Genomic DNA, 12,515 nt, shown 5'->3' on the forward strand with positions numbered 1-12,515 from the left:
AGGATTAATCATAAGTGCACAATGGTAGCCCTCTGCCTCAGCCTTATCTGGCTGGGAAGCATGAAGAAATCTCCCATGAAAGCAAGAAGCCTGGGGAGCAGCAATCTTCGAGGCTTCTTCAGGGTGCTTTGTTACGAATTTGCCTTCTGGCTCTCTACCTCAGGGGCATTTTTACAGAAAGCCCCATACCCTCCCCTTTGATACCAGGGCTTAATGACCTCCCGTGGTCTAATCCTGGTCCCTGTTTGGGCTTGGGGCTGTTGCCTCCCCCAGTACATTGAAAAGCCGGATTTACTGAGGTTATTTATCATCACAACGTTCCTTGGGGTGTGGTCACCGTGAAGGCCAGAAAGAGTGTTAAAGGAACCTGGAAGATAAAGTTTGTGGTGCTCAGGCAAGACGGTATTGGGGCGGGCCCTCCACTGCTTCTACCTCTTAACTGGCAACGACCGATTAGGGGGAGAATCCGCGGCAGGTGGCCCGCATCTGCGACCGAAAGGGGAATAAAAAAGTATGACCGGAATTCTCATTCCCTTCTAATTTGGGCCTGGAGGAAGGTTGGGGAAATATCGGGAAATGTTCCTAGCCCGGACCCCAACTGCCCAAGGGTGCCTCACACGTGACCCATTTCTCCACCGAGGACGAATTGCTGCGCGCAGCCAGACTCGTGGCGCCAAGCGATGTCGTCACCGTCAGGGCGGGACTTCCTCCCCGGTGCCCGCCGTTTCCGATGTCACCCGGAAGTTGGTGCTGGTGCCGCCCTTACCGAGCCTTTAATTTTGCGTTGCTCGGTTCACCGCTGTTCCTCCTTAGGGAAATCTAGGGCGTCGTTTCCTCCTCCACCATAGGTCCCGTCGCCTTGCCTTTTGTCTCCGGGGCGATCGCCCTCCCTGTTTCTCCGCCGCGCTTACTTGCTGCTCACCGGATCGAGTGCGACTCATGGCGGGGGCTGCTTTGACCACGGCCTTTGGGCAGGCGGTGATCGGCCCACCTGGTTCCGGAAAGACCACGTACTGCCTTGGCATGAGCGAGTTTCTGCGCGCGCTGGGTAGGCGCGTGGCGGTAGTGAACCTGGACCCGGCCAACGACGGGCTGCCGTATGAGTGCGCGGTGGACGTGAGCGAGCTGGTAGGCTTGAGCGACGTGATGGACGCCCTGCGGCTGGGGCCTAACGGCGGTCTGCTGTACTGCATGGAGTACTTGGAGGCCAACCTGGACTGGCTGCGTGCCAAGCTTGACCCCCTCCGCGGCCACTACTTCCTCTTTGACTGCCCAGGCCAAGTGGAGCTCTGCACGCACCATGGCTCCCTGCGGAGCATCTTCTCCCAGATGGCCCATTGGGACCTCAGGGTGCGTCTTGGGTCGGGCAGGCCCATTTTGCAGATGGAGGAACTAAGGCAGGGAGGACGTGCCACACCCCCATGTCACACAGCGAGGTAGGGGCGGAGTTGCTTTGGAGTATAACAGGTGTGATTTAGAATTCTGGCTCTGCCATTGACTCACTATGTGGTCCTGGGTAAGTCAGTTTCTCTATCTGAATCTTAGTTTTCTCATCTGTAAAATGGATGTGCTCGTGCCCAACTTGGGGTTATTGGAAGTATGGAAGAAGTTAAGTGGAAAACGACATGGCGATTATTATTGTGAGTTGGGGGCAAGATTAAGTGAAAGAATGGAGTCAGATGTAGTGAAAATCAAACTGTTTGCTCACTGATGCCTTGCTCAGTGCAAGGCATCTTGTAAGAAAAATGCCCATATCTCCTGGGAGTGTGGCTATTAGAACAAAATAGAAGGAGGAAACTAATGGAGAGGGCTTGCACTCTGTCCTCACGCACCTCCAGTCTGACTGAGGAGGAGACATAGGCCCTGATTTTCTCTGCTTCTGCAGACCACTCTCACCCTGTCTGTTCCTCCCCTCCCAGCTGACTGCTGTCCACCTGGTGGATTCTCACTACTGCACAGACCCGGCCAAGTTTATTTCAGTACTGTGTACCTCCCTGGCTACCATGCTGCACGTAGAGCTGCCCCACGTCAACCTTCTCTCCAAGATGGACCTCATTGAGCACTATGGGAAGCTGGGTAAGTGCTCCTGTTTCGGTCAGGCAAGGTATAGAGGGCAGTGGCTAGGCCACAGTGAAGCAGAGATCTCAGCTGAAGGACTATGGGACTCACCTCCAGGGACTATGAATGGCCTGGTGATCATAGCCACAGACAGATCATGACCTCTGCCCATTTATTTTGTGCCAGATGCCGTTCTGGGTTTTGGGGGCAGGGGGCTACAGAGGGCAATATGTGTTCTGAAGGAATTAAAATTGAATGATAGGACAGTGAGTGGTGGGGAATGAGCAGTGCCATCTGACCTGAGATCGGAATGGTGAGGAGTCTGTCAAGGGAGAACTGTTGTAGGCAGGGACCAGTAGGAGTAAAGGCCTTTAGGCAGGAAAGTGTTTTTTGTGTTCAAGGAAAGTGGGTGAGACAGGATAGCCAAAATAGTGGTCAGGGAAAGGGTGGTAGGCAATCAGGTCAGAGAGGTCAGCAAGGGCTAAAAACCTGTACTATTTTTTAAAGTATTTATGTTTACTTTTAGAGGGAGAGTGGGAGAAAGAGAAACAGAAATATCAATGTTTGGTAAATACATTGATCAGTTTCCTCTCACAGGTTCCCAACTGGGGACCTAGCCTGCAACCTAAGCATGTACCCTGACTGGGAACCAAACAAGCGATCTTTTGGTTTGCAGGCTGGCTCTCAATCCACTGAGCCACACCAGCCAGGGCAAAACCTATACCATTTAAACACAGGAAAGTAATTCATGAATATTAAGCAGGGGAATAACATGAACTGAAAAGGTCGTTCTGGCTGCTTTGTGGAGAATGAACTGAAAGGGGCAAGAATGAAAACAGCTGCTTTAGGAGATTTTCACAGCAACCCAAGCAGTGGTGATGGGAATGGAGAGAAATAGATTGAAAACTTGCTCAAGAAATAGGATTTGTTTGTGGATTAGAGGAATTAAGGGTGACGTTCAAGGTTTCTGACCAAGCCAGTAGATAGGTAAGGGTGACATTTATCAAGGTAGAGAAAATTGAGGGAAAAGCAGGCTGGTATGAGGCAGTGCAGTTTCATAAGGACCCTATGGCCAGAATTTTTTTCCCACAAAATTAGTGTTCTGCTGAGCTGGGGCATCAGTTCTCCTAAATAGCATCTCTAGCCACAAAGAAAAAAAAACAGCTAAAGTAACCAGCAATGAGCAGGAAGGGAGGGTTGTTGGGAGAGTGATGTGTAGGGCCCTTATCCAGGAAAGGCCTGCTGGATGCCAGTCAGGACATGGAGGGATGTCAGCACCTCTGGTCAGTCAGTGTCAGTCAGAGTCCTGGTCCATCTCTCGGCAAGCCCAGGAGCCCCATCCTACCTATGCCCAGATCTGTAGTCCTCCCGAGCCTTTCTCTCCCTTCATAGCCTCGAGTCCAGATGGGTATGTGGTAGTCTTTAGCCTTCCTAGCTTTGATTCTTGACAGTCATCCTCACAAGAGGCTGATAAGCAAATCATCTGAGGCCCAGAGACCTTACACGAATCACACAGCTAGTGCATTAGCTGAGGTGAAATCTAAACCCAGGTGTACCCGACTCCACTTTGTTAATTCTCATTGAGAAGCGTACCTGTCAAGCGACCCACGAAGTTTGTTGGAATGCCCAGGAGATTCTTCCTTGAAAACACAGGGGCGTTAGTTTCTTTCCAATTTTTAAATTTGTTTACTTTTTTAGAGAGAGGGGAAGGAAGGGAGAAAGAGAGGGAGAGAAACATCAGTATGTGAGAGAAGGTTGCCTCTTGCATGCCCTCAGTGGGGGACCATGCAACCCAGGCATGTGCCCTAACTGGCAACTGAACCAGCAGCCTTTAGGTTCGCAGGCTGGCGCTTAATCCATGGAGCCACACCAGCCAGGGAGGGGTGTCAGTTTCCAATTGGAACTGATTTAGAATGTCGGAGACAGAGCTCAGGGAGTGAGTTGATGAATCTCTGATCTCGTAGAGCTTAGTCCCTCAGGTCACTTTGGGACAGACCTGCTGAGCAGTGCAACTGCCTGATTTTCCAGGCTGCAATGGACAATGCAAGCCCACTTTCCTCCTCTTAGTGGGAAGTTTGTAGGCACAGAACTGAGAGTCAGGAAGCCCTGAGTCATCTAGTCTGATCTCATTTTACATTAAAAAGAAATGGCCCAGAAAGGGAAAGAGATTTACCCAGATGCCACCCTGCTAAAGTCCTTACAGTGGGTGCTGTGTCCTGGGGGTACCTGACTGAGCTTCGTGAGGGAGGCACCAAGCACTGTACTTGGTACATGTTGGATGTCATTATTTACTACCATTGATCAAATGCTTCTTTGTACCAGGCACTGGGGTTTATAGCATTTACTGGTAGTCCTCACAGTAACCCTATGAGGTGAGTACCTATCCATATAGCTAGTAATTGACAGAGCCAGGAGGTGAAATTATCTATTTTCTTCTTAGCAATTATTTTAGTGTCATTGTTGAAAGAATAAATGAGGAAAGGAGTAAAGGCAGAGAAAGAAAGAAAAAATACGGTCCCTGTCCTTGGGACTTTAGCCTGATGCCAGCTACTTCTGAACATTGGTTTCTCTCCTTAGCCTTCAACCTGGACTACTACACAGAGGTCCTGGACCTCTCCTACTTGCTCGATCACCTGGCTTCTGACCCTTTCTTCCGCCACTACCGTCAGCTCAATGAGAAACTGGTGCAGCTCATTGAAGACTACAGCCTGGTCTCCTTCATTCCTCTCAATATCCAGGTATCAGGGACTCAGAAGCCTCTTCCCTTAGTTATAGGCTCTGGCAGCGCCTGGGACCTTATCAAGCCAAGTATACAGGAGGCTTTGAGGGCTCAAACAATGCTCTTTGTCCTGAGTCCAAATATCATCCACTGCCCTTGGTTTGGGGACCAGGGGGCTCTGGTGAGCAGGATTCCAGTAAAGGGGATGGGCCAAACTTTGGCCCTATCTATTCTATGTTGCTGGGTCCTCTCCACACATGTTCCCTCCTCAGTATGAGAATAAATGAGATCAGAAAATCACCAGCAAGGGATATGACCAAAGCCAGGAACAAGTCTCTTGGGCTCCTTTAAGATGAGCAACTGCTTGTTAACTTTGCAAAATCATACCCAACACTGTGCCTCTCACCTTCACCCTGCAGAGATAGCCTGGGAGACTTGAGTGAACTTGTCTCTTCCCTTTTTAGTGCCACATTCGTCTCTAAAATGAGTTGAATTATATAATATTAATCATAAACAACTACCACTTTTTTAAAATTGATTTTTAGAGAGAAACATCGATTTGTTGTTTCACTTATTTATGCATTTATTAGTCGATCCTTGTATGTGATCTGACTGGGGGTTGAACCCACAACTTGGGTGTATTGGGACGATGTTCTAACCAACTGAGCTATCCAGCCAGGGCACAGCTACCACTTATTGAAGGCTTTCTATGCTACGCATTGTGGTAAGGAACTGTAATACATTACTTTGATCTTTCCTTCCTGACATGTATGAATCATCCTTATTACTTTAATGTGGACGAGTAAATAAATAAGTTGCATGCATATTTATTGGGTGCTTACAGTTAGCTAAATACTATGCCAGGCACTGGGAATACTTTGACAAATGTGTCCCTGATCTTGAGGGTGGCGCAGCTGAGTAGGGGAAATAGATGAGTTAATAATTTATTAATAGTAAGATGGTAGGATCAGAGCTACAATAGGGATAAACCCAGGGGGCTGTGATTGTGCATAGAGGAGCTTATTCTAATTGAGGTGGATTGGGGGTCAGGGAAAATGGGTCATAGCCAGGCCTCTGGGAACATGGAGAACTACTCCAGGCCAAGGAAGCTGCATATACAGAGGCTTCATGAGGGAAGACTGAGGAGGGTGTTTGGAGACAGCAGGCAGTTTGATATAACCTCGATTCCACACACCTGTTTTACTCACAGAGCTGTTTCTTTCGTGTCTGCCTAGGACAAGGAGAGTATCCAGCGGGTCCTGCAGGCTGTGGATAAAGCCAATGGGTACTGCTTCGGGGTTCAGGAGCAGCGAAGCCTGGAGGCCATGATGTCTGCTGCAATGGGAGCTGACTTCCATTTCTCCTCGTATCCTTGCTGTCTAGCCTCTTAGCCAAAATCAAGTTGAGGGGCAGGGAGAGGGAATGAGGCATGGGCCTCAGGAATGGCTACATCTACCCTTGTAGATGACTGATTTTATGTGGACCAATTGGGCTCCCTGGTGACTGTCTTTCATGTACAAAGGGTGGTCCCTTAGAAGGCTTCAGGGTTGGTTGTACCTGGGACAAGGAAGGATATTGATAAGAAGGAGCAGCAAATACAGAGGCTCAGAAATGAAAGGGCACTGGTCACTTGGGAGAAAAGCAAGGGGTTCAGTTTGCCTAGTGTCTTGAGTGAGGGGGAGAGGCGGGGTGCAGGGCTGGCAATGTAGTGTGTAAGTGCCCTGCTGAAGAGTGTGGACTTCAGCTCCTGGGTGAACAGTAGCAGCCAGTGTAGTGTTGTCAAGCAGCGTGTGACATGAACAGATGTGCATTTTTTAAAAGCTCCTCCAAGTGTGGAAAATACATTTAAGGAATGTGTTGGGGGCAGGAGAGGTTTTACAGTCTCTAGAAGAGAAGAGAAGAGATGAAATGTTAATGGTGAGAATAGAAAGAAGGGTGTGGATTAGAAAAATATTAAGGTGATAGACTACCAGCGTTTGTGACTAGATGGTTGTAAGATAGATGGACGTAGAGCAGAATTTAGATTCTGGTTTCTGGCTTAGACAGTGGTGGGTGGTTGTGCTAGTCACTGAGGCAAGGAAAGAAAGAGGAATGTTTGTCACATGGGTAGAAGGGATGGGAGCTGACAGATGTGCTATGTTTGAGGGGCCCTGGGACAGTCAGCTCTCTGGGAGGCAGCTAGACCTTCAGAACTGGATCAGTGGGGGTGGAGCTGAGATCATGTGCAGAAGTCTCTCAGGTCACAGAGGTGACACATGAGGCAGGACAAGGGAAGTCCAGGCTTTCTAAGCTGGTTTCAGACATGGGGCATCTACACAGGATACTGGAGACAAGGTGGGGTGGGAGGGCTCCAGAGTCCTTGGACAGGGAGGACAGTAGGTCCAGCCAACACTTACTGACCTGTGTCAGACCCTTTCACACATGAGAAACAGTGCTCACAGGGAAACAGACGAGTTACGAATGATGATAGTAGAGTGTGCAGTGCCTGCAAGAGGAACTGAGGAGCTGCCTCACACATGCAGTTAATGTTGGCAAAGTCAACTGCATGTGCTCAGCAAAAAAAGGAAGGGGCACTTTCAATAGTGCTGTGATGGTTTGCACACCATACATTATGCAGTCATATTTATCATACAGGATTCTATTCATAAAACCATGTATACTGTATTTAATACATGATTTAAGGAATATTAAGGGTATTTTAGTTTGGTTTTGATTCCCTGGTTTATTTTATTTTAAAAAAATTTTCAGTTATAGTTTACTTTCAGTATTATTTTGTTTTGGTTTCTGGTATACATCATAGTGGTTACACAATCAAATATTGTACTTTACAAAGGATTTTTTAGGATATTTTTAACCATATACATTTGTGCTGACTTTAGATTCTACCCTGCACCCTAATTTCCTTAGGGTTAATCTTCACTCTGTGTAATTAGGGATTGGTACAAAGAAAGACGTGCGTGGGTGAAGAAAGCTTCACGTGCGTGGGTGAAGAAAGCTTCGTGTGGTAGTGGCATTTGAGTTGCATCATCTCAAAGTAAGGGTCAGCCTGGTTAACTTAAGAGGGAAAGGGAATGCAGGGCAAAGAGAACGGTGTATACAAAGGCATAGGAGTCCGAGACTGAGACAGGTCTGGGGGGTTGCAAGTAGAATGGCATGACTAGTGGGCATGACATTGGTCTGGCTCAGAGCATGTGTCATAACGCAAAGCTGAAGGGTTACCACTCTCTGGTCCTTTGACCCTCAGCAGTGTGGGAAGAGGTGAATATAGGAGCATTTGAGTCGGGTTGCTTCGATAGGCTTCTTGGACCCAGTTGGTCCCTGTTACCTGAAGCTATAATTACGAGGAAGGGAAAAGCATGGAAGCACTCTGCCAGACATGGTTGGAAGGCGGTCATCCATAGAGGTCAAATCCTGCCCATGCTGTCATCCTTGACCTACTGTCCTGCAGCACCCTGAGCATCCAGGAGAAGTACCTGGCACCCTCAGACCAGTCAGTGGAGCAGGAAGCCATGAAGCTATAACCACCAGCCGGGCTCTGGAGAATAAGACACATAAAGAATCACTAGGGAAGGCGGCAACTCCCAGTGAGCAGTGGACAGCTCAGCAGGCTGCAGATCTGAGAACAGTCCTCCCAGCCAGAGTGGGAGACTGATGAAGAGACACTCAGCCCTGCAAAGGACGGCTGCCTAAATGCCAGGCATGGCTCAAGCAAAGCACCCACCATATCATCAGTGCTTACAAGCCCTGGCTGGGCACTGCCACCAGGAGTTCAGCACTGGCCCCACTTGGACTGTGGTGGGACGTGCCACAATACAAGAGTTATTTTCTTCTGTGTTTTGTGGCTTTCAGACTTCCATCAACCATTCAGGGAGCTAGGGTAGAACGGATGAATGTCATCTTCCCTCAGAAGAGTTCTGTTTCTTCATACAGGGCAGTATTTCCCCCAAAGCACAGGGTCATACTAGAGGATTGACATTTATTCTCCAATTGTGTACTTAGGTTACTCCTCAGTTTTAACAACAATCCTTAAGCTTGAGGCAGTGCTTCCTGTCTAGATCTTAACTTTTCATTGTATTTATTTCGTGGTTTTATTCTACCTTTGGCAAGTGCTAGTTTCCATTTATAGTAGTGATTAAAAGTTTACTTTAAAAATGAAGTTATTTATACAAAGTGCTTTTTTTAAATAAAGATTTTATGTATGTATTTTTAGAGGGAGGGGAAGGAAGGGAGAAAGAGAGGGAGAGAAACATAGAGTGTTGCCTCTCACATGCCCCCAACTGGGGACCTGGCTGGGAGGTGAAACCGAGAACTTTTGGTTCTCAGGCCAGCGCTTAATCCACTGAACCACACCAGCCAGGGCATAAAGTGTGTTTTTTAAAGAACAATATTAAGTACATAATAAGACTGAACTTTGGGTGACTGCCGGGAACCGAACTTCTGCAACAACAAATATGTCTGGAAGGCTGTGGTCCAAGGCCATTTTTGCTGGCTATAAACGGGGTCTCCGGAACCAGAGGGAGCACACAGCTCTTCTTAAAATCGAAGGTGTTTATGCTCGAGATGAAACTGAGTTCTGTCTAGGCAAGAGATGTGCTTATGTGTACAAAGCTAAGAACAACACAGTGACTCCTGGTGGCAAACTGAACAAAGCCAGAGTAATCTGGGGAAAGGAAACTCGTGCTCATGGAAACAGTGGCATGGTTCGTGCTAAATTCCGAAGCAACCTTCCTGCTAAGGCCATTGGACACAGAATCTGTGTAATGCTGTACCCCTCCAGGATTTAAACTTACTGATAAATAATAACCCTCACTGTGTGGCTCGATTGGGGGCCCTCTGGCAAAGCGAAGGATTCCAGGTTGGGGGACATGGTTGGGTTGCAGGTTCAGTCCCTGGTCAAGATGCAAAGGATAGCCAACTAATGAATGTTTCACTCACACATCTATGGTTCTCATCTTTTTCTCCCTCTCCCCTCTCAAATAAGTAAATAAAATCTATTTTAAAGAGTAAAAAAAAAAAGAACAATATTAAGTACATAATATGACATGAGCGGCATGGGAAAAATTAAGATGAATTAAAGTTGGAAATACTGTTTTTTGCTTCCTTTGCTCTACTTGCAACTGGTAGGATGCAATTTGTGTTCTTAACCAATAGGTGGCTACCCAGGCTTATTTTTACAGTTGTAGCTTGGAGGTTCAAGGGCACAGATGGCAATTGTGCCAGAAATCTTACTTGCAGATATTTGGTCCTGTTAACATACATGAAGGGCTGCCATTTTACAAAGTGTTTTCACACACAGCCCTCCTGTGGTTCCACAGCAACTCCTAAGGATACAAACAAGATGGGGACTGTTAGTAAGTCCCATTTTACAAGAAGGGAAAAGATGCATTTGAACTTCAGTAAGCCTGGCTCTCCAGCTCACTTTGTTGACTTCTTAATTGTGAATACTTAGTGGTGACGTTATGGTTCATATTCTACAGGATTTGAGCCAATTGGGAGGAATTATTTATTTATTTTAAAGATTTTATTTATTTTTAGAGGGGATGGGAGGGAGAAACAGAAGGAAACATCAGTGTGTGGTTGCCTCTCAAATGCCCCTTACTGGGGACCTGGCTGGCAACCCAGGCATGTGCCTGCAACCAACAACCCTTTGGTTCACAGGCCTGGGCTCAATCCACTGTGCCACACCAGCCATGTGGAAGGAAGAATTTAAACACCTTTAGAGTGTTACTGAATCATAAATCCCGGGGAAGATAGGTCACTGGTGGTTTGGGCAGTTTAACAAAATCTGTTCTGGCCCTGGCTGGTGTGGCTCAGTAGATTGAGTGACAGCCTACAAAACAAAGGGTGGCCGGTTCGATTCCCAGTCAGGACACATATCTGGGTTGTGGGCCAGGTTCCCAGTTTGGGGCACTGAGAGGCAACCAAACATTGATGTTTCTCTCCTCTTCCTGCCTTTAAAAAAAAAGAAAAGAAAATCTATTCTGAAGTAGTGTTGAAATGCTGACTGAGCTTTGCTTTCCAGTTTTGACAGCCAGAGCAGAGTGAAGCACGATGAAGAGCCTCCTGTGGCTGGAACAGTATGAAAGCAGCCAATCTCTGCTCCCACGCCTGGTGTTACAGGGGATAATAATTGGGTGCCGCTTCCCCTGCCTCTTTCATCTGCAGAGTTCAAAGCACCTCACTCCTGTTAACACCCTATATAGTAGGTGGGAAGTATCAACAGAGCAAACTAGGGAAACTGAGGCCAGGAGGCCCAGCCTGGGGCTGGCCATGAGTCATCTATGGGGCCTGGAGCCCAGGAATCCTGATGCCCCAGCTGCTGGGCAAATTACTCGTCAGGGAATAAGGATGGGTGCTATGTTTTTGAAAATAGTACCAATAGCTGTGGTCAAGGCTTTTGATGTCTACGCCATCATAGATGTCACCAAAGCAAACCAGTTGGAAAGAAGTGTCATTTAGAACTGTATAAGCTCATATCCAAGCACTGTTCTTTCATTTATTCTTTGCAGTCATTCATTCTTTTAATGCAGTCAAGGGCATTCATTCTTTGCAGTCATGGAGTAGAGAAGGATGGAATAGTCCAAAACATTATGTTCAAGCATTTGTGTGACAGCAAGGATGCTTTCTCCAGTAAATGTATTTTTCTCCTCTACCCACTGGTCGCAGAATGAAGATTGTGTTGGCTACTGGATGGCACAATGCAGACAAGATTGGATGTCTGGGCTCCAGGTGAGGTCTGTTCAGCAATGTGAAATATGTGGAGTGGAAGAAAGCCCATCTTCCAGTATGGCGGGGATATAGCAACTGTCCTTAAGATTTCTCAATTTTTATTGATTTTTAAAATATTTTATTTTTTACTTTTAGAGGGGAAGGGAGAGGGAGAGAAACATCAATGTGTGGTTGCCTCTCATGTGCCCCTTACTGGGGACCTGGCCTGCAACCCAGGCATGTGCCCCGGCCGGGAATCAAACCAGCAACCCTTTGCTTCATAGGCCAGTGCTCAAACCATCGAACCATGCCAGCCAGGGCAGATTTCTTAATTTTTCAAAAATTTCCTGGTAAAAATAGCAAAATAAAAAACTTGGAAAATAAAAAGAAAATTAGACCCATAATCTTGTAACAAAACTATAATTTATAATAAATTTTATATTTAAATGTATATTGTGTATATACTTTTCTATACCTGTAGAGGGATAGTTACAGCATTCATATAAGAGATACAATTGCTTTGTAACTTGCTTTTTATAGTTGATGTAATTAAAAATATAAAAGCCTTTTTTGTTTACATGATAATATTCTGTGGTATGGCTAAAATGTTGTTTACCTATTCAGATTCCTATAGTTAGCCTATAAGTCATCACTGTTTTTTTGCTATTGTAAATAGTGCTGTGATTAACATCTTTGTACCCAAATCTTTGAGTCTTTGACTTTTAACTTATAATAACATCCTAGAAATAAAAAAAGCTGATGTTTCCCAGCTTGGATTCATATTGCCAAAATGCCTTCCAGAAAAGTGCCACTTTACATCCACAGACACTTCCTGACAGTGCCCCTCTTTCCCCCAGACGATACTGGATTGGCAAATTTTGAACAACTTCTGGAGGAAGGGATCCTTGTCTGAGTACCTTAGAAGCAACCTTCTTGGTCATCTCCACTAACCACTGACATTGGTATAGATGCATGTCCTGGCTCTGAATTGGGACCCCAACAATTGGAAGATAGCATTTGGAACTTCTCA

General features: G+C 46.5%; 2 protein-coding genes across 2 annotated transcripts; both read left to right on the forward strand.

The window, feature by feature from the left end:
- Positions 1-939: 939 nt before the first annotated feature.
- GPN2 (GPN-loop GTPase 2) lies at positions 940-8,933 on the forward strand. Its single transcript, XM_037135876.2, has 5 exons — positions 940-1,350; positions 1,920-2,076; positions 4,636-4,796; positions 6,013-6,143; positions 8,226-8,933. The coding sequence occupies exons 1-5, from the start codon at positions 940-942 to the stop codon at positions 8,296-8,298; spliced, it is 933 nt and encodes a 310-aa protein (XP_036991771.1). The 3' UTR covers positions 8,299-8,933.
- A 94-nt stretch (positions 8,934-9,027) lies between these two features.
- LOC128626681 (60S ribosomal protein L35a-like) lies at positions 9,028-12,152 on the forward strand. Its single transcript, XM_053660703.1, has one exon. The coding sequence runs from the start codon at positions 9,229-9,231 to the stop codon at positions 9,559-9,561; it is 333 nt and encodes a 110-aa protein (XP_053516678.1). The 5' UTR covers positions 9,028-9,228; the 3' UTR covers positions 9,562-12,152.
- The last annotated feature ends 363 nt before the right edge of the window (positions 12,153-12,515 follow it).

The sequence above is a fragment of the Artibeus jamaicensis genome, unplaced genomic scaffold (genome assembly GCF_021234435.1).
Source record: "Artibeus jamaicensis isolate MK-2021 breed Jamaican fruit bat unplaced genomic scaffold, CSHL_Jam_final scaffold_847, whole genome shotgun sequence".
NCBI classification, from domain to species: domain Eukaryota; kingdom Metazoa; phylum Chordata; class Mammalia; order Chiroptera; family Phyllostomidae; genus Artibeus; species Artibeus jamaicensis.